This window comes from Pseudorca crassidens, chromosome 3 (genome assembly GCF_039906515.1).
Source record: "Pseudorca crassidens isolate mPseCra1 chromosome 3, mPseCra1.hap1, whole genome shotgun sequence".
Classification (NCBI taxonomy): domain Eukaryota; kingdom Metazoa; phylum Chordata; class Mammalia; order Artiodactyla; family Delphinidae; genus Pseudorca; species Pseudorca crassidens.
Genome location: NC_090298.1, coordinates 89,121,498 through 89,142,797, shown reverse-complemented (window position 1 = coordinate 89,142,797; position 21,300 = coordinate 89,121,498). Strand labels below are relative to the sequence as shown.

Sequence of the window (21,300 nt, the reverse complement as noted above, 5' to 3'; positions counted from 1 at the left end):
TCTCAAACTATAAGCAGAAACAGTTTCAATTAGAAACTTAGTGTATCAAGAGAACACTCCTGGAAGTGAACTGGAAATTACAATAAGAACGCTTTCCAAAACAGCATGCCATTTCTTTATGCAATTATTTGTTTCCATTTTATAGCTGTCATACTTGTTTACCTATAATGAAACATTGCTCTGCTCTTCTCATAGTAATCAAAACAATACAACAAAGCTAAAGAAAGAGAATGCGTCCCCCAAAAGTTAAGATGATATTCTGGGGAGATGCAATTAGAAATATTTTCAAGTTCTGAATTCCAGTGACCTCTAATCAGTGAACAGGATAAAATGTATAAGTTCATATAAAATTTAAAGCATATTTAAATTTTTTTGCTTTGATTTGTAGGACAAAGACTTTAGAATTCATAGACATACATATATTTTGGGCTGTCAAGAATGGAGCCTGGGGGCCTTTCTTCATTACTTGAAAAATGAAACGGAACTTTTAATCACGTTTTAGAAACTTTAATTAAATTTTGAAATACCTTACTAGAAATTCTTCCAATGAGGAAAAATACTTTTCACTGCAGTGTATACTATATACATATATAGTATTTATATATTTATGTTATATTTATGCTACATAAATATATATATGATATTTCTTAGGAGAAAAAAACATATAACATGTCTTGAGTATATCTAGTAAATATAAATCAATTAAAACTCCACTGCAATTACTACTGCTACCACAGAAATAGTTCCACAGAATGACACAGAGGAACAGAGTTCTGTAGCACAAGTCACTTCCATAAAAAATTCAACACAAAGAATGATTTACTTTCTCAATATAGAGTCCTGTATTGGTGAGGTACCAAAAAAGAAGAGAAAAAAATTGAATTCATCCAAAAGAACATTTATGTTAAGTTTGAAGAGGAACAAAAGATCACTGGCTAGAGGTATCATAAAATTCATCCAGTAATCATGATTAACAAGAGAAATAAGAATAGCAAATAGTTTAGAAGGTATCAGTGGAAGTGATTATAGAAAAATATTATATTGTTGTTATAATATAGCTAGTAAGGAAAATCGTATCAAAAATGTATTTATGAAAATAAAGACAAAAAGAAAATATTCTATGTGACAGATGACAAATTTGGAGTTTTTGTGTTAATGCCTGTCAGCACCCTGACAGATGTGACTAATCGATCACTGGACTCTTTGTCACTGATCCTGGAATCCTTCTCAATGCACAACACAGACAGCCACTACCCATCACTGAAAGTTGGCACTGAAACCCATTTGTCAAACCTGCTCTCACCAACATTGTTCAAGATGTTCAATCAGAAACCTTACCCCCAGGCAAATAGTACAGGACTATGTACAATCTTCTAGGATATGTGGTCAAGCGCGGGTTGACTTTCAAAAATTTGGAAATGCATGAAAATTCTTAAAAACCAAAATGGGAAGATAAAATTACAGCAGATAATGTTATGATTCTGTAAGTGGGATAAATTTTTAAAAGCTAACTGCCATCGGCAATTTAGAATGGTTTCAATTCTCATGATAGAGGCACTTAAAAAAATACAATCATCCATTTGCAAGAAAAGCAATCACTAAAGGCAGCAAGAAATTGAAACAACAGTTCCCTCAACCACAACACACCAGAAATTAAAGACTGCTATTGGTAACTGACATTAAAACAGTTTCTAGAATGTGTATTTATTATGGCTTAAAGCTATAAATAGTCTGAGTTAAAAAAAAAAATCTGAGACACGATAAAAACTGCAGTAGAGAATGTGATACCCAAAGTAGCTTTAACACCTGAGCAATCAAAATTATAGGTTTTCTCTAAATAAACGGCAAAATCCTTAATTGTTACTTTTAACATGAAGTAATGAAATTAGTGATAATGCAATTCTTGTCCAAAATCAATTGTTTTAGTCTTCACAAATATACATTACAATGTGATTTGATCTACAATCATTGAAAGTAAATACAGTCTATATTCATAGAAAGTAAAACAGGAATATGATAGTAGCTTAGTTTTAGTTGTTTTAATTTCCAGAAAAATAGTATCCCTATTGAAATGTATTTTAAAACACATGTGACTGTTGAACTATATTTGAAACATAAGCCATAATTTTAGTTTCAGAATAAAACTGAGCACTAAGCAAAATTTTTTGGGGGGAATTAAGTAAAAATATTCATTGAGATCAAATAAATGTATATTTAAGGTGCATATAACTTTGTTCTGCTGCAATTCTATGTTGTACAACCTCACAAGAATATGAAGTCAAAGGCTTCATAATGAAGCACATGAGAGAAAAATATACCTCAATAACCAACCAGCTTAAAGTTCACAATGGTTCAATCTGACAATGAACCCTCCCCACAGTACACAGTATCATGTGCTGTTTCAAGCAAATAAAAACTACACCAAATCCCCCACTTTATTTTGCTTATATACACTTAGCCATATTTAGGATCTGACATGAATTCTGCAAGAGATCTTAATTTGTATTCACACTTAGCAAAAAAAGATTACTTTCAGCTACAAGCAGCTAAAACCACAATCTATAAAGCATTAAAACCAAGTTGATGGTCTTGATATAATTAGAGAAAGTTTGCTAAAATCTCCTTTGAAATAACTAGTGTGCTCAAATCTTTTACCCTTGGCCAAATTCACTGTCATGAATTGTTTTACTAGTAGGATTTTCTGTAACTTTATAAGTAATTTCTTTGAAAAAGGAGAATAAGTAACACATGAAACAATCTTATTTGGCTACAAGTTTGTAGCTGCTTCTATGACTAACTTGTGGTATATCTTATCACTATGCTATTAATGATTATAATAAAACAAATTTTAATTAGTAAGTCATTGTCTAATGAGGTATACTTGCCCCAGGAAGACAGAAAACAAGTGTTTCTGTAAACTAAGTAAGCAACTGTCAAAGAATGCTTTCACACAAAATATGAAAACCAACAAGAAAATACGTTTTGTGAAAGAAATTCACTGCTTTATGATAGCAAGTATATCAGTTTTCTAATACCCTATTAATAAAACTGGAAAATGTTTAAAAAATATTCTCCTTACCTGTGTATACAGTTTTTACTCTCAAGATAGGCCATACCAGAAGCAGCATCTAATGAAAATTTCACTAATTGTTTGAGTTTTATTTCATCCTTCTTCTTTCTCAGAAAGGAGAGGAAATCACCTCCTAGAAGAATTGACAGATGAACAATGAGACAAGATCATGATGAAAGTCATATTTATCACCTATTAGAGATACCTGACAGAACAAAAAGCATTACACATTTAACCATACTTTTTGCCCATTTCATTTAAGGTGAGGATAAAAGAAAATATGAAAAGAACACATCTTATTAGAAAGCAGACACCATGAATTTTCTTAGATGCAGTTTAAGTACTTTAAGTGCTTCACACTGTATATTACCCAACACATAATAATAACCAAAGTCATACAAAGACAGACTTTCCTCTGTCACAATTTCTCACCAATTTGCCTGGATAAAATGTTCTAAGAAATCTTATTTTCTCTAATACCAAATAAAAGATTACAATTGTTATGAGTTAAAACAGTAAATGATTAACAACACCATCACTAATAGTAGAGTCAGACAGGAAAAAAAAAAGAAAACTATGATTTTGATTATGATTTAGTTGCTGAGTCAGATTGCATTTTTGTGCATCAAATGAATTCCAGTGATGACTTAGAGAAACTCCATAAAACAGCATGGTCCAAAAAAAATGTAATGCAAGCCACATAGTAATTTTAAGTATACCGGTAGCCACATTTTAAAAAGTAACAACAATAAAAAGTTGAAAGTGGCTGAAATAGTATGTTTTTTCTTTAGCCCAATATATATAAAATATTATTAAATCAACATGCATCATTACAAAATTATTGTGGACATATTTTACATTTTATCATCCTAAGTCTTTAAAATATGTTGTGTATTTTACATGTATGGGACATCTCAATTTAGATGCAAATTTCCATCTGAAGTATTCGATCTGTATTTAGATTTCATCAAATTTACAGTTAAAAAAGTAGATTCACATACCTAGGTTGTTCCAAACATACTTAACCTTTTCTAATAATTGAATCATGTTACTGGAAATTAAATTTTAAAATTTAAATCAATTAAAATTAAATGAAATTCAAAATTCAGTTTCTTAGAAGCACTAGATACATTTCAAAATTTCAAGAGCTCAGGAGCCACATATGGCCAGTGACAACCATGTTAAATAGGGTAACCTTAGACTGCATTCACTAACAGCATGGCATTAAACAATTTCCTTGTTAATGTATAGTGTAATGTATTGCATTATTAAACAAAACAAAACAAAACCAAGTTAAAGTATATTAGAATGAATGTTCTCTAAAAACAGTCATCCCTACTTTCTCTTTCTATTAGGCCCTCCGATATTAAGCCAGAATTTCGCAAGAGGGATTAACATTTTAATTGTCATTTCCTGATGTTTTTCATCCTCTTCACCAGGGATCTAGGCCTCCTTAAATAGAACAACTCTAGAGATGAAGACTTAATGGCTTTTTCTTTAATGAGAATACCTAGAAAATAAACAACTGCCTAACTCTCCTTAGAAAGTTCTTTTTCTAATCTCTTCTCCTATTCACAAATCAGTATTACAGAAATTTAGGTGGACTATTTGCAAAATCACTAAGTTATATGCTTTAAAAATAATCTTAATGGTGTCAGATAAGTTACTTTTTTTCCTGTTCTTTTAAAGAGAATATCAAATTTATTACTATGAACATTACTGAAATAGCTTCTATCAAGCCTGACTTAATTTTCTGAAACAAAAACAAAAACATCTAAATGCAACAGTAAACAGCAAAATTACTACTAATTTCTCAACTTTAATACGTTCAAAAAATGTCTATTAAAATGGACTTGAAATCAATATTTAGTTCAAGTTACTTCCTGGACCAATATTCACATATATTAGTTATTTTGTTAGATATACATTGGCCTAGTTTAGAAAAAGTGCACCCTTCTGGTCTTGAAACCACATAAGATTTTTTCTAAGCTACGGAATAACTTTCAAATGAAAAAATCTTTTCTGCAATTTGATTAAAGCATCATATGACATAACCCCAGTGTTCTGCGGAATCCTAATATTATTTCTTTCCAAAACTAGCTCTCATTCAGCACTTTTCCTTCTGCCTCCTGCTCTTTTTAAACTAGTCTTTCACATAATCCTCTTCATACCCCCAATCCCCGGCCCAGCCTGTAAACCCTGTGAAGACAACTGCGCTTCTGTTGTTCAGCATGCTAATTTCAGTGCCCACCACAGGATGTCTAGCACGTAATAATACCTCAAAAAGCATGAAGACAAGCTACCCATGAAATTTTTTATTAATTTTAAACATTTCTTCCCTAGCTTCTCTTCAATGGTTAGAACTATGCTTTTCAAGTACTTGTTCAATGTTAAAATAATGTTTAGAAAAGGATGACATTACATCACTTATCAATGGCACCTGACAGATGCCATAAAATTCTTTAGATTCCAACAATAAAACTTAGTACATTTAAGATTCTGAGCTCATCTTGATAGATGCTTCTGTAACACCACTGCCTTACAAACTGCATCATTTAAAAAAATAATTTGCAAAGAAGCAATCCTTAATAGATAAGACTGTAAACGAACAAATGCACACTAGATTAATAAACAAAGAAAAGACAACACTTAAATAGAATTAAAAATTGGCTGAAAAGTGATGCCAAGTCAATAAAGTATTAGGAAGGTAGGGCTTCCCTGGTGGCGCAGTGGTTGAGAGTCCGCCTGCCGATGCAGGGGACACGGGTTCGTGCCCCGGTCCGGGAAGATCCCATATGCCACGGAGCGGCTGGGCCCGTGAGCCATGGCCGCTGAGCCTGGGCGTCTGGAGCCTGTGCTCCGCAACGGGAGAGGCCACAACAGTGAGAGGCCCGCATACCGCAAAAAAAAAGTACTAGGAAGGTAGAGTTAGATACAGCTATCAGAATACTGTGACACAGCCAAAGATACAGACAAAGGGTATCTGATTGTCTCTTAGTTAATCCAAGACTATTTCTACCTTAGAGAAATTTCTTGCTTAAAATCACTAAATCATTAAAGTAAATTTTAGATTTATTTCCCATTTATAGTTATTCATGCCACAGACACAGTGATCTTAAGTAAAGTAGCAGAGCTGCACCATTCCACAGCCCTAGTCAGCTTCCTGCAGAACACTGTTGAGAAGCAAGGTCTTCAGGAAAAAAATTAAATAATTAGCATTGGGTGAGTGTAGCCATTAAGGACCCTGAAGCAAAAATTAAACTATCCAAAGGACAGACTATGAGACTAAAGCTAGGATACCAAGAAAATAATTCAGACTGGGCCAGAAACATTTCTGTGGGGACTGTACCTGATTATTATCATTTAGTGAAGAAGAACTGGAGACTGACATCAGATGATATGATCTTTAGTATTCACTGTGAGGTTACTGTAGAAGATAGTGTCTGTTTCTTTGAACTCATTCTTTTGCCATTTTCATTGTGGCAGTTTAAAGAACCTCTCTTAGAATGTGTGATACATACAATAATCATATGTGCAGCACATGTGTATACATGTTTGCATATGCATGTGTGTATGTGTGTGGCTGGAGTAGCCCAACCTGACCACTGCAATAAGATGGTGGTGTTCATAACTGGGTAAAACAAGATAATAACTCCCCCTTTGTAACTCTGTCTTACCAAAGCTTATTTCTGTATGGCACATTAAACCAAGACAGGATGGATTATTTTCTAGAATTCTTCACCAGTGATGAATTTCTAAGACAATTCTTAGAATGTTTTTATAGCCAACTTTTAGTTTACTAACGAGACAGCATTACATGGTGAAAGGAACATGGAAATTGAAGTCGTGCTGATCTAGGTCTGATTGAAATGGAGCAGGCCCTATGGTCCTTGCCTCGCCCCATGTCCTCAGCCTGCCTTTTGTCTGTGGAAAAACTTTAGCTAAAGAATATGTTTAATCAGAGAAGTGAGAAAATGCAGAAACAGAGGAAAACAGTCAAAGGAGACCAAATAATAATAGTTTAGTCATTAAGCATAGTCGAGGACCTTTAGTTCCTCCTTAAGGGCTGTAGATAATATTCTGAGCCTTATCCTGTGAGCTGTCCTACAGATACTGAAACCGCCACCAGGTGGAAGAAGTTAACTACATGATGGCTAGGCTGTGGCCATGACATAAGCTGCCGCAATTCTGAGAATTGGCCTCAAAAAGCCTGGAACTGAAGATTAACTGTACCTAGGACAATCAAGATGACACTGTCAGACTACCGATGACCAATTTCAGGATGACTGTCAGAGCTGACTGAATTGTTTTTGCATGTAGTTCCCTCCCTCTGCCTATAAAAGCTCTTGCCCCCTGATTGTTGGGGCGGCTGGTGGAGGAAGTCGGCCTTTGGACAGGTGTCCACCCCCGCCTCCACCCTGGTTGCCAGCATCCAAAATAAAGCAAACTTTCCTTTCCCCTAACCTGGCCTCTTTATTGGCTTTTGAGCGGTGAGCAGCCGGACCCCACTTTCGGGTACATGATTAGCTATGTGACCCGGGATAAGTTGTTCAATCTCTCTAAACTTCTTTAAAACATAAGGATTGGGCTTCCCTGGTGGTGCAGTGGTTGGGAGTCCGCCTGCCGATGCAGGGGACACGGGTTCGTGCCCCGGTCCGGGAGGATCCCACATGCCGCGGGGCGGCTGGGCCCGTGGGCCATGGCCGCTGAGCCTGCGCGTCCGGAGCCTGTGCTCCGCAACGGGAGAGGCCACAACAGTGAGAGGCCCGCGTACCGCAAAAAAAAAAAAAAAAAAAACCCGTAAGGATTAATTCCTTTTATTTCTCAAGATGGTTTTGAAGACTAAAATGTATCTAAAGCACTAAGCATATGCCTAGCACATGGTACACACAATAAACACTACAACTTATCATTATTTTTGTTGAAGTTATTTTGCATATAAAATAAGGAAGAGTTGTAGCAGGGACTGGTTGTTTGTCGCACATCAATTTTCCCTCATTCACCTCAATTTCCTTTAGGAGACTGCCCTTCTCCCATTTTAGAAAGTATTTACCTCACCTCAACAATAAAGGTGATCCTAGATTCGCTTAACCCAATCAATGGAGTCCATTTCCCAGTGACTGACTCGGGGATAGGCACATAGTTTAATTTAGGCCACTGAGATACAAGGAGATACTTTAAAGCGTGAAATAAACTTTTTTTTTTTTTTTTTTTGAGAGAAGTACCAGGAAAGAAGCATTCTCTGCAAGTGGAAGTGTACAGGACAGCATGTAGCACCACAAAGACTGGCAGCCTTGGGATGAAGCTATCACTACGGAAAGCAGAAAGAGTAAAGGAAAAAGAATACTTTTTGGTGACATGTTTGATCCACTGGATCACATACTGCCTCAAGAGTGATTTCCCTCTAGAGTTTCCAATTAAGTGAACGAATACAAGCTCTAAGTTTTTTGATATATATCCCGTATTGGCACTCAACGATTCCTTATGGATAAAACAGTATCTATATTAGAAGACCTTGAGAATTAAAAAGATAATATATATATACACACACACACACATATATATATATATATAAATGTCTGGAACAATTAGGAAATAATGAATAGAAGTGCTTTATTTTGTTTGCAGCCAACTTTTAGTAAGAGGATAAAAGACCATTTTATTCTCAGCAGCTCTTTCTCAAAGATTTCTTACTCTGTGCTGTGAAAATCTGATCCTACCCGTTCTTTCAGTATTAATGGGACTCTGAGGACCTGATCATATTAAACAAACTCGGAGAGGTTATTATGTAAACAAGAATACTAATTTATCAATTTGTCATTTGAGAAAAGGGATCATCAGGGCCATACCACTAATGATTTCTTGTCATTGAATCATGTAGAGATCTTAATTTATCTTCAAACAACTTCAAAGGTTATTAAACTAAGAGATACTAGTCCCTAGTGATATATAAAATGTATAATTCATTACCCTTGTGTTTTAGGTTATCAATTTATTCCTGAGAAGTTTGGTTTAGTTGTATTCACTTATACATTTAAAATAGGATCGTAATCAAAGCAACAATTATAGAGAGCTATTATGGGGGCTCCATTTATGTCATTGTTCAGAGTTCTTATTTAAAACAAAAATAAACTTTAAGCCAGCCCATCAAAAATAAGGGGAAAAAATCTATATGATAATCATAAACAATGAATGCTGATTCAACTTTTACCCAATGAGACACAGAATAGGTTTTATATAGTAGGAGGTAAGCCAAAACAAGTTCTTGAAGAAGAAAGGATCCATCAAACACTGAAGCAGAGAATACTGACTGGTACCTGTAGGTTATACTTAGGAGAGATGGATTTCACAGAAAGAGAGATTAGCCGGGAGAACATGCGAGTTGTTAATCGAGGTGATGAGGGCTTATACTAAGAATTATCCACCTCCCCCCCCTCCAAAAAAAAAGACAAAAGCATTAGATCTGAAAAGACTGTACTAAAGCTAGACATGGGTCAGTTTGTGGGGAAAGATGAGAAACATGAAACACTGAAAAACTGAAAGTGACCCCAAGAATATACTGGCTTTTCTGATACCGTCATGCTCTTTTTAAAGACGCACCTTATGAACAGCTTGCTACCTAAAGTAATGTAGTTCAGCTGGGCCAAAGGCAGAGCTGAGTGTGTGGTTTTCCCAGTTTAGATTAATACATGACATTAGTCTTTTCAGGTGAGGTTTCCTAATAGCCATGCTCTGCCAGCACTGCAGAGTACCGGGACCTTTTGCATTTCTCCTTTGTAGATGATCTCCGAGAACATGACGGTCATGATAACAGTTCTGTGAAATAAAAGAGCGCATCTCACAGTATTTTTAACTTGCTGGTTCAAGGGGCACCAGCTATAATCTTGCTAGACATTATGTGGTCTGCCAGGACAGATGCCAGAGTCAACTTTCCCAAACCATCAGAATGTCAGTTTCCAGAAAGTACTTTGGAGATAATCAGCTTTTTCATATTATGGGGGAGGGAACTATATCAACCTGACTTTTATTCTTAAGGTGGTGATTTTGGTGATATAATTGAAATTCTAAGGCAAGTGTCTGCAAACCATGGCCTAGAGGCCAAAGTCAGCCCACTGCCTGTTTTTGTAAATAAAGTTTTATCGGAAAACCACCACACTCATTCATTTACATACTATCTACAGATGCTTTCAAGCTATGATGCCAGAGTTGTGACAAGAAACTGATGCCTAAACATTTTACTATCTGGCCCTTTATAGAAAAAGTTTGCTGACTCTTGGTTTAAGATATTACTCAGTATTCCACATAGCTGTAGGCCCTTTCATTCAAAGGTTCTTATGATTGCTTTGGCTACTTTGAACCAAGATTTTACTTTTCACTGTGTGTTTTTTGCATGAGGGCTCAATAGTGCTACTTTTTAATGCTAAAAAAGGAAGCTGAAAAGGTAGATTCACCAATTAATTTTGTGTCCTAAGGCTGACACACATAGTTACACACAAAAACATAACAGAGTGAGATCACAAATCCCCCGCCATCCTCCCAAGCCACAACGCACTGTCTGCCACCAAGACAAAGAAATTCCACAGTCTGTCTCTCCCTGCTTTCAGGCCAAACGACTTACTTTTCTATTTGTGGCTTCTTATGCCCCTCAAAGCTGCCTTTGATATAAAATATAAAGAATGGACAGGAAGATCAGGTGTATAAAGATGCTGGCTCCTGGAATACCCTTTAAATACTTAGATGCTACAATGGAATTTTTTCTAAATAAAAAATTCAATGGAATGCTTATTTTGATGTCTCTATCTAGTACAGGAAAAATGCAGAGAAAAAGAAAAAGGCATCAATTCAAGCTTCCTTAGATTTTTAAAGAGATGTGGGATAAAAAGACAAATCCAAAAGTACGTTTACATTTAATAAGGGAAAAATGTTTATAAAAGCTAGCAATATTTTTAGAAATTGAATTTATCATAGGCTAGATATTTTAGAGACATTATATTCCCCAAATCAATGATATCAGTGACTACTTTATTAAGACCTATTACATAATCTTGTTATCTAAAATAATTAGAAACATATATTTATATCTTCACATCTATGCATTTTTGTTGGATATGGTCAGAATTTATGCAAAGGTTTTGATCAGAAATACATTCACAAGTTATGGAACTTTCTATCAAAATAAAAATTATTACTTTAAAATATACTTTTAAAGAACACATTGCAACAAAGAGTTTGGAATGTCAGTATTAAGGAAAAATCAGAAAAAACCAGAGTCTCCTTTTTCACATTTTAGAAAGTTGTGGCAAAAAAACTCAAATTTATCCTCGTAATTTTAAGTGTATAGTATAATACTGTTAACTATATTCACAATATTGTACAACAGAGCTTTAGAACCTTCTCATCTTGTATGACTGAAACTCTATGTACCTAATGACCAACTCTGTTTCCGCCTCCAAACAGCCCGTGGCAACCACCATCCTATTTTCTCTATGAGTTTGATTACTTTAGATACCTCATATAAAGTGGAATTATACAGTATTTGTCTTTTTGTGATTGGCTTATTTCACCTAACATAATGTCGTCAAGGTTCATCCATGTTGCAGATTTTGACAGGATTTTCTTCTTTCTTTAAGGCTGAAGAATATTCCATTGTATGTACATGGCACATTTTCTTAATCCAGTCACCCAATGATGGACATGTAGGCTGTTTCCACCTCTGGACTATTGTGAATAATGCTGCAATGCATGTAGGTGTGCAAATATCTCTTCAAGTTCCTGTTCCATTCTTTTGGATATATATAGAGAAGTTGAATTGGTGGATCATTACTGGAGTTCTATTTTTAATTTTTTGAAGAATCTCCATGCTCTTTTCCATAGTGGCTGTCCCAATTTACCAACAGTGCACAAGGCATTCAAATTCTCCACATCCTTGCCAACACCCATTATTTTCTGGGTTGTCTTGTTTTTTATTAATTTATTTTATTTATTTTTGCTGTGTTGGGTCTTCGTTTCTGTGTGAGGGCTTTCTCTAGTTGTGGCAAGTGGGGGCCACTCTTCATCGCAGTGCGCGGGCCTCTCACTATTGCAGCCTCTCTTGTTGCGGAGCACAGGCTCCAGACGCGCAGGCTCAGTAGTTGTGGCTCACGGGCCTAGTCGCTCCGTGGCATGTGGGATTCTCCCAGACCAGGGCTCGAACCCATGTCCCCTGCATCGGCAGGCAGACTCTCAACCACTGTGCCACCAGGGAAGCCCCTGTCTTGTTTTTTGATAGTGACCATCCCAGTGGGTGTGAGGTAATATCTCTTTGTGGTTTTGATTTGCATTTTCCTGATGATTAGTGATACTGACCATCTTTTCATATGCTTGTTGGCTATTTGTTTATCTCTTTAGAAAAATGTATATTTAAGTCCTTTGCCCATTTTTTAATTGAGATATTTGGGTTTTTGTTATTGAGTTACAGGCATTCTTTATATATTCTGGATATTAACCGCTTATCTGATATGATTTGCAAATTTTTTCTCCCCTGTGCTGTAGGTTGCTTTTTCACTCTGTTGACTGCTTCCTTTGTTGTGCAGAAGATTTTAAGTTTGATGTAGCATCATTTATGTGTGTATATTTTTCCTTTAGTTGCCTGTGCTGTTGGTGTCATATCCAAGAAATCATTGCCCATTTCAATGCCATTACATTTTCCCCTATTATTTCTTCTAGGAGTTTTATAGTTTCACATCTTACATTTAGGTCTTTAATCCATTTTCAGTTAACTTTTGTACACGTGTAAAATAAGCATCCATCTTCACTCAATTGCAAGTGGATATACAGTTTTCCCAATACTGTTTATTGAAGAGACTATCCTTTCCCATTCTGTAGTCTTGGCAGCCTTGTCAAAGATCATTTGACTGTATATGTTAGGGTTTACTTCTGGGATCTCTATTTGGTTCCACTGGTCTATCTGTCTGTCTTTGTGCTGGTATCATATTGTTTTGATTACTGTAGCTTTGTAATAGGTTTTGAAATCATGAAGTATGAAGCCTCTAAATTTTTACTTCTTTCTCAATAGTATGGTTTGGCTATACTGGGTCCTTTGATGTTCCATGTGAAGTTTAGGAATTTTTTTTCTATTTCTGCAAAAAACACCATTGGGACTTTGTAGGGAGTGCATCATATCTGCAGATTGCATTGAGTAGTATGAACATTTTAACAATATTAAGTCTTCCAATTCATAAACACAGGATGTCTTTCCATTTTTTGCGTGTCAAGTTCTTTCAGCAATGTTTTATAATTTCAGTGTACAAGTCTTTCAAGTCTTTCACTTCCTCAGTTAAGTTTATTCCTAAACAATTTATTCTTTTTGATGCTATTGTGAATGGGATTTTCTTAATTTCCTTTTAGGATTGTTAATTATTATTGTATAATAGCACAACTGATTTTTGAGTGCTGTTATAGGATTTCCAGTACTATGTTAAATAGAAGTGGTAAGAGTGGGCACCTTTAACTTGTTCCTGATCTTAGAGGTACAAGCTTTCAGTTTTCACCACAGAGTATGATGTTAGCCCTGAGCTTTTTTCCATATGATCTTTATCATGTTGAAATAATTTTTTTATTCCTAGTTTATTGAGTGTTTTTATCATGAAAAGGTGTTGAATTTTGTCAAATATTTTTCTTGCATCAGTTGAGATGATCCTGTGACTTTCGTTGTTTATTCTGTTAATGTGGTATCTTACATTTCTGGATTGTCATATGTTGAATCACCCTTGTATCATATTTACACATAAAACACACTTACACTAAGATCACAAATTTCCTTCTACCCTCCCCATCCAATGTCTGCTACTTATGCAAAGTCTAACTGACTGTTTCTGTCTCTACTTTCATGTCAAATACTAACTGCCATCCTCACTCATCAGAGAACAAAATATACACATTTTAAAACTGCTCATCAGAAATCTGAGGTAGCGTACAGCAGAAACTCTTCTGACTTCCTGGCTCACTGTCAATAACACTTGATTCTTTAGATGAACCACATGTCTCAGTACAGGTATCTTTCTGTAGTGCTTCTCTCTGTAAGAGATCGTTCATTTCTGAAGGAGCTCTTGATCATTTCATCCACCTGGGGCTATCTTAACTGTCTATAATTCACCTTAAACTGCACTGGCTGAATAAAGAGGGGATAGTCTGAAATCAGAATATCCTTTATAACAGCATCAAAAACCAAAATTCTTAGAAATACTTTTAGACAGGGATGTGTTACACTTTTACACTGACAACTACAAAACACTGTTGAGAAACTAAAGAAGTGCAAATTAAATGGAACAATATACCCAGTCCATGGATTGGAAGATTAATATTGAGTGTTAAGAGTCAATTCTCCCCAAACTGATCAAGTGCAATCCCAACCAAGTTCCAAGCAGGCTTTTTGGTTTGATTTCACAAGCTGCTTATAAATTTTTACATGGAAATGCAGAAGATTTAGAATAGAGAATAATGATGAAAAAAAGGGCCAATTGGGAAGAGACAGACTACCCAATTTTAAGAATTACTATAAAGTTACAGTCAAGGGAGTATGTTTTGGCTTCAGGATAATCAAGTAGATCAATGGAACAGAACAGAGTCGAGAAATAAACCCACCTACTTATGGCCGATTCATATACTACATAAGACACCAAAGCAATTCAATGGGAAAAGGAAATTCTGGTAAAGAATTCATATACCATTTTAAAGAACTGGTAGTGGAAGAACTTGATAACTGTCTTGGAAAAACAGACCCCAATCTCTACCTCACACCTACACAAAATTAATTTCAAGTGATCTATAGACCTAAAGTTTAAAGCTCTGAGAAGGAAACATAGGAAATACCTTTGTGATCTTGGTAAAGGTGAAGATTTTTTAGAACTTAGAAAGCAATAACCATAAAGAGAAAGAGAGAGACAGAGAGAGAAAGGCATACATACATCATTATAAAAAGTGAACAGGGACTTCCCTGGTGGTCCAGTGGTAAAGAATCCACTTTCCAGTGCAGGGGACATGGGTTCAGTCCCTGGTCGGGGAACTAAGATCCCACATGCTGTGGGGCAACTAAGCCCGCATGCCACAACTACTGAGCTTGCGCGCCTCAACAAGAGAGCCTACGTGCCACAAACTACAGAGCCCACACGCTCTGGAGCCCACGCACCACGACTAGAGAGAAGCCCGAGCACTGCAAGAGACTGAGTGCCACAACGAAAGATCCCGCACGCCTCAATGAAGATCCTGTGTGCTGCATGGGATGAACCCGTGTGCGGCAACTAAGACACGATGCAGCCAAAAAAAAAAGGAAAATAAATAAAATTTTAAAAAATAAACATTAAAAAAAAAGTGAACAGCTACTCTGTAATAACCTAAATGGGAAAAGAATTTGAAAAAGAATAGATACATGTATATATATAAGTGAATCACTTTGCTGCACACCTGAAACTAACACAACATTGTTAATCAACTCTATTCCAATATAAAAATTAAAAAAAAAAGTGAAGAGGTAAGCCAAGGAATTGACTTTTTCTTTAATTTAAAATAAAAACCATTTTCATTATGGTTAAAAAAATACATAAAATTTAGCATCTTTACCATTTTTAAGTATATAGTTCAGTAGTGTCTCCCTCTGAGATAAAGGTTTGATTCCATTTATACAAAGTTCAAGAACAGCCAAAACTAATCTATAAGTCAGGAAAATGGTTACCATGGGAGTGTATACTTTGTGATAATTTGAGCTCTATAATTTGTGTACTCTTCTGTCTTATATTTTGCTTGGTCTAGTACTTCACCCTATTTATAAGCTAATAAGTTAGACTGTTACTTTTTCATGGGTCAGAGATGAAGACCTTTATTACTCACAGCACAGCATGGGGGTGTTGTGGATAAGCCCAGATGGATGCCTGCACACAGAGCAGGATGTGTTTCAGGAGAGGAACGATGAGTTTGGGAAAGCTGCCATTTTATAGCAGGCAGTAAGCAAGCCTGCTCTTTGTCTGAGAGGGAGACACTACCTTATCTCTAGAAGCTGCTCACAACAAACACATCCCTGAGAAGTGGCCTAGGTAAAGATCAGTCAGGGCCTTGCATTCTTGACATACCCAGTAAGATGAGTAGGAATGCAAGAGATCAGTGGAAGAGTACCTCTCAACATACCTTAATAAAAAGCTTACTAGATTTTTTTTTAATACCAAAAAAATGTAGATCAGAGGAAGGTCATAAATACAAAAAGATTTCAGCAAGTCATTTGACTCATCATTGTAATCACTTGGTAGAAATGGAGATGAAGTGAGCTAGACAGAATTATAGCTAAGTGGATCTGTAGGTTGAACAATGATAGCCATGGAATCTTGATTTAAGGATTGATGGAGATTTGTCAGGAAGTGATCAAGTATGACTTGGAATTCCATGCTTAATCCTCTCATTTTCAAAATTTTCAGCAAGAATTTGGATGAAGACACAAAAGGCATGTTACATGTAATACAAAAAAGTTAAGTGAAGTTGTTCTAATAATCTGACAAAAAGAATTCTGAGGTGATATCAAAGCTGCTTTCAAATATGTAAAGAGCTTTTTTAAAAAAAAAATGAAATAAGAACGTTATTTCTCGTGTAACTTCAGGTTTCAAGTAAGGGTTATGTTTTGTGTGCCAGGATACCATGTCTAAATTATTTCTTCAAAAATACTAAGAGAAATCCTCATGTGTGAGTTCATACTATCTTTCCACCTTCAAATATCTGCATCAGGAAAATTTATCTCCCTTTTTGCTTAGAGCACAAAAGCTATGTTGCTTACCATTTAGAATTTAAAAAACACAAAGTGAGTACTTGTGATAAGTCTGACATATTTCTACAATGATGACTAATCAATGATAAAAAGATGATTTCTCATATTGAATAAGAGATTTTAGAGGTATAAAAATTTCCTAGGATGGATGAATTTTCTAGCACATTAAATTGGCTTAACTTGATCTATCTTAGGCAAACATATAGAATAGGACTGTTGACATTCTAATAAAGTACAGCAAATATCTTAGTTTGGCAATACCTTATTACAAGGAGTGAGTCCCCCTACACTTGGGATTTCAGCGAGAATCAGGAAAAATATTCGTCTTCCCTAATAAGTAAAACCCTCGGTTACGGAGTTTAATATTAGAAGTGTCTTGTATGTATTTAATAGTTTACATGTGCTGGCACAGGCATTATCTCATTGAATTCTCTTAACAATACTTTAAGCATTAATTGACTTTCCCAAGAATACACTACAAAAGGGAAGTACTGGGTCTCAAGTTCATGTGTGCTGTCTAGAGATCAGAATTCTCTCGGCTATAGCAGTTTTCCAAGCATAGAGCAGTGACTGTGTCCTGAAAGGACATGCGCTTGTCGTGTGTCTGGTGGGGCACACGTGACCAAACTCTTCCACGTGTGAAGGGGCTGTGGAGGCCTCCTGGCAGGCTGCCCTGTCTACAGCCTCTCCAGGGAGACAGTTAATAGGCTCTTCTGCCAGCTGCCTCAGAGAGTCTCCTGTGATACATTAGGCAGAGGCAGAGCTCCATCAAGAAAGGAGACAGGAAAGAGTAATGTTCAAAGGACTTTACAGCAGAAAAACTAAGCCTAAAAAAAGTGGAAGTGCTTAATTCAATTCCATAGGATTCCATGTAAATTGCTGAAGGCCTACTAAAGATTAATGGATACTCTCTCTTCCAGTGGTTCTCGATCCAATAAGGAAGATAAAAAATTCAGAAATAAACTACATTAAAAGATACAGTGAAATAGTAGCTAAATATATACACAAGTAATATGTTGTAATAGTTCAGAAACACACAATGAAATCTGACTTATGGAACTGGAGAAAGATTCAGCAAGTAGGTAAGGCTGTGAAGAATGGAACAGGATTTCAGTGGGGGGAAAACAAAGAAGTACCTGTATTTACCTTAAAAGTGAAAGATATAAATTAAAACAAAGAGCTCATGAGAAGTAAACATCCACAGAACAAAGACTCACATTTCTGTATGTGTTTGTTTCTATTTTCACGTTGCTGAATTTTTTGCGCTAAACTGGCACTACTGATGATGAATACTGACGTTTTCTCCTGGGTAACTGCTTAGGAGGAAAAACTAAATTGGGTTCACTCTAATATCGAAAATATCTTTTTCATTAAACTTGATTTTGGATATAAAATAAAAATTAATGCCTTCTTTGGAGTTTTTCTGGTAGAATGTGAGTCTGCGCTAGAAACAATTATGATCCTCTAGAAGCACAAGAATGTTTGGCCAGAACAGATATTCCTACTAATTCAGATCATCATGAAATGGGTTCCCAGTGACGCTGAATGTTCTCAAATCTAAGCAGGGAAAAAAAGTTTTATTAAAGTAATTTGACTTAAATGGTTTTCCTAGGATAAGTACTTTCAGGAAAGAGATAAGAACCACGCATTCAGTAAAATTTTAGTTATCTAAAGGGAAAAAAAGTTTCTATACATCTTTAAGATTAACTTTAACAGGGTTTTACTACATAAACTTGCAGACTGTCTTCTCATTCCAACTTTGTTAGTAATTAGTTGTAGGAATTTAGGTAAATCATTCAATTTCTTTGGATTTCACTCATTACATAAAGGGATTGGGCTAGACTGACCTCTAAGTTCCAATCTAGAGCCAGGAGCTCAGTGTAACAGTGAGGATTATTCAGTCACCATCTCTGGATTCCTAGTCTTAATATGCTCTACTTTGGACAGGGTGCATGCAGTCATATTTTATTTACTATAGAAGCCTTCCACTCTTACCCCCAATATCATCTCTCTCTATGCCAGGGCTCTGGCACTGTCATCTGTGCGTATGACCTGTTGATAAAGGTGGAGCTGCTCAGCCGTTCTCCTCCATTCCTGACTCTCCCCATCCCAATCATCAGGGTCATCGTTTCTCTGAAATCTCATTCAAGCAATCTGAGAATACTGATTTCTTTATTAACATACTTTATTCTGCATATCCAATTTATAATCCTCTTCCTTGCCTCTATCATTTAACCTTTACTGTTAGTGCTTTAACCTTTGGGATTAGTGAGAACTTTGTTTTTAGATATCAAACTCTAGGAAGAAAATGGAACCATCCTGCCTTACAGTTTGCCAGGTAATTCACTCCCATTATTCAGACGTAAAATCCTTAAGCATCTTCCTTCCTCATTCAACAAAAGATGACTACTTTTACCAGTATCACCAATTCGAAATGAGTAATGCAGCCTCTATCCCTTCATAACCCCAAAACTTCGCTTTTACAAACAGTAAATATTTCACTAACTGTTTATATAGATTTTTTTGTTAAGTTATTATCTATATGACCTTCTCAAAACCACTCACATGGAGTACTCCAAGTATTTTATCATAAACTTCCAGAAGGCACAGCCCAGTAGGTAAGTCACTTCGTACAACACGAAGTTCAAATAGGCAATTAAAACTATTTTCATTAAAGTGACAGGTTAAATGTCACAGAGAGACCAACAAAAGATTTAGATTATTAGATTACATGGGCATTCTCTTCAAGTTATTGTTGGTTATTTCTTACTGGATATTATTTTCATTTATGACATGAATACAAGCTCAATGAGCAAGCAGAGAGAAAAATGCCAAGTATAACTGGGATTTTCTTTTTCATTTTCGTTATACTTTATCATTATACCTGGGAACAAAAAATAATTGTTATTTATCAAAAAAGACACCAGTTTTATTAAACTACCAAACTCATAACCATAAACGTAGACCATAGTAAGAACATGATCCAAACAATATGGATAGAACGACAGAAGGAAATGAGCTTCTTTAAGTTAATACCCACATTGCCAGAAAGGGCTTCAAGAGCACACGTTAGCACTTAGTCCAGCAGTGGGGTCAGGAGGACAAAGGGAGCTATACAGTTGCCAGTGGCTCAGCTGTCGTATCTGACAGCACACTACAGGGCAATGCACACAGGGGAAAGGGTGCCCTAAAAATCTGCAGGATCTAATCTGACAGGACACCTTCTGCCTTGAATAGATCTCTCTGGGGTAGCTATAACCTTTTCCAGGTATCGTTTTCTTGCCTGGCTACAGTACACTCAAGCCAGAATTTTGCCTACGGGTTCTAGTATCTACATGGATAAGTCTTCCTTCTATAACCAGGACGCTGTTTATCTTACAGACTTACAGCTGTACAAAATGAGGACAGCTCTTATTAATGCTAGGAAAAAATGAGAAAAAAACTGAAATTACTATTACTGCATTTTTCAATTCATTCACTCAGTAAATATGGTGTAATACCACACCATAAGACATTCAAGATTTATGATGAAAGAATACTTTTCATTCCATACTTTAGAGCACTAATCTGGAGTCACCATAAGTCAAAAAAGCCTTCAACAATTTCCCAATCTCTCTCCACTTTTCTACACAGAAGAAAGTGTTTTATATATATGTATCACCCCCAGAGAAGTTTTCCTTCACTGTTATGGACTATTTCTTCTCTCTTCCCTTCTCCCCTGGTGTAGCAGCAGTGGTAAGGATGCTTCCATAACCACAGCATTTTCTTCAATTGATTTTAAATAGGTCTATGCTATTCAAGTAAGATAAAACAGATTCTGGTCAAAATGTATTTAGTCTTCTTCCACTACTACTGGAAAAAACAGAAAGGGATATTTTGTACAAATTTATCTTTAAAAGCCACCCATCATTCACTCAATCTGGTATTCAGCTTGGTGGGTATGGTTGTGAAAAGATTTAAGACGTCACAGAGTCTGTAAATATATGGGAACAAGAAATAAAATGAATGCAGTTTCACTTTGTTCTCTTCCTTTCATCCTAGAGAACAGGTAATAATTATGGCAAAAATATTCACCTGGTAACTGTATTTTAAAATGCGGTTTATAGTTATCTTCTCTCACGGACTTTCATGTTACATAGGAACCAATTTTGACAGTATTCGAATATAAGACATAATGTGGACATTCTATTTAAATCTGCTGGTGGCAAAATTTTCTAGATGTAAACTCCTACAGACCAACTCCTACAGGGCAAAGACTTATGGTATTTTATATTCCTAGTAACTATGTTCATCATGTAAGAGTGATTTAGTAAATACTTACTGAGTATATACCTAGTTTTTACAACAGTTGTCTACTCTAAAGCAGTGCATCACCTTCTTAATCTCATTGCTTGGATGATGGGAAAGGAGAGAAGTCAGTAAACACATACATCTTTCTTGAGGG

The 21,300-nt window shown here is 35.8% G+C and overlaps 1 protein-coding gene across 7 annotated transcripts in view; it reads right to left on the bottom strand.

The window, feature by feature from the left end:
* The window catches only part of FER (FER tyrosine kinase), a 474,202-nt gene that overhangs the window by 104,204 nt on the left and 348,698 nt on the right, over nt 1-21,300 (bottom strand). For all 7 annotated transcript variants that reach the window (XM_067731395.1, XM_067731398.1, XM_067731396.1 and 4 more), the window contains one exon: nt 3,080-3,203. In XM_067731395.1, the coding sequence (XP_067587496.1) occupies nt 3,080-3,203 (124 nt within the window). The remainder of the gene's footprint in view (nt 1-3,079; nt 3,204-21,300) is intronic.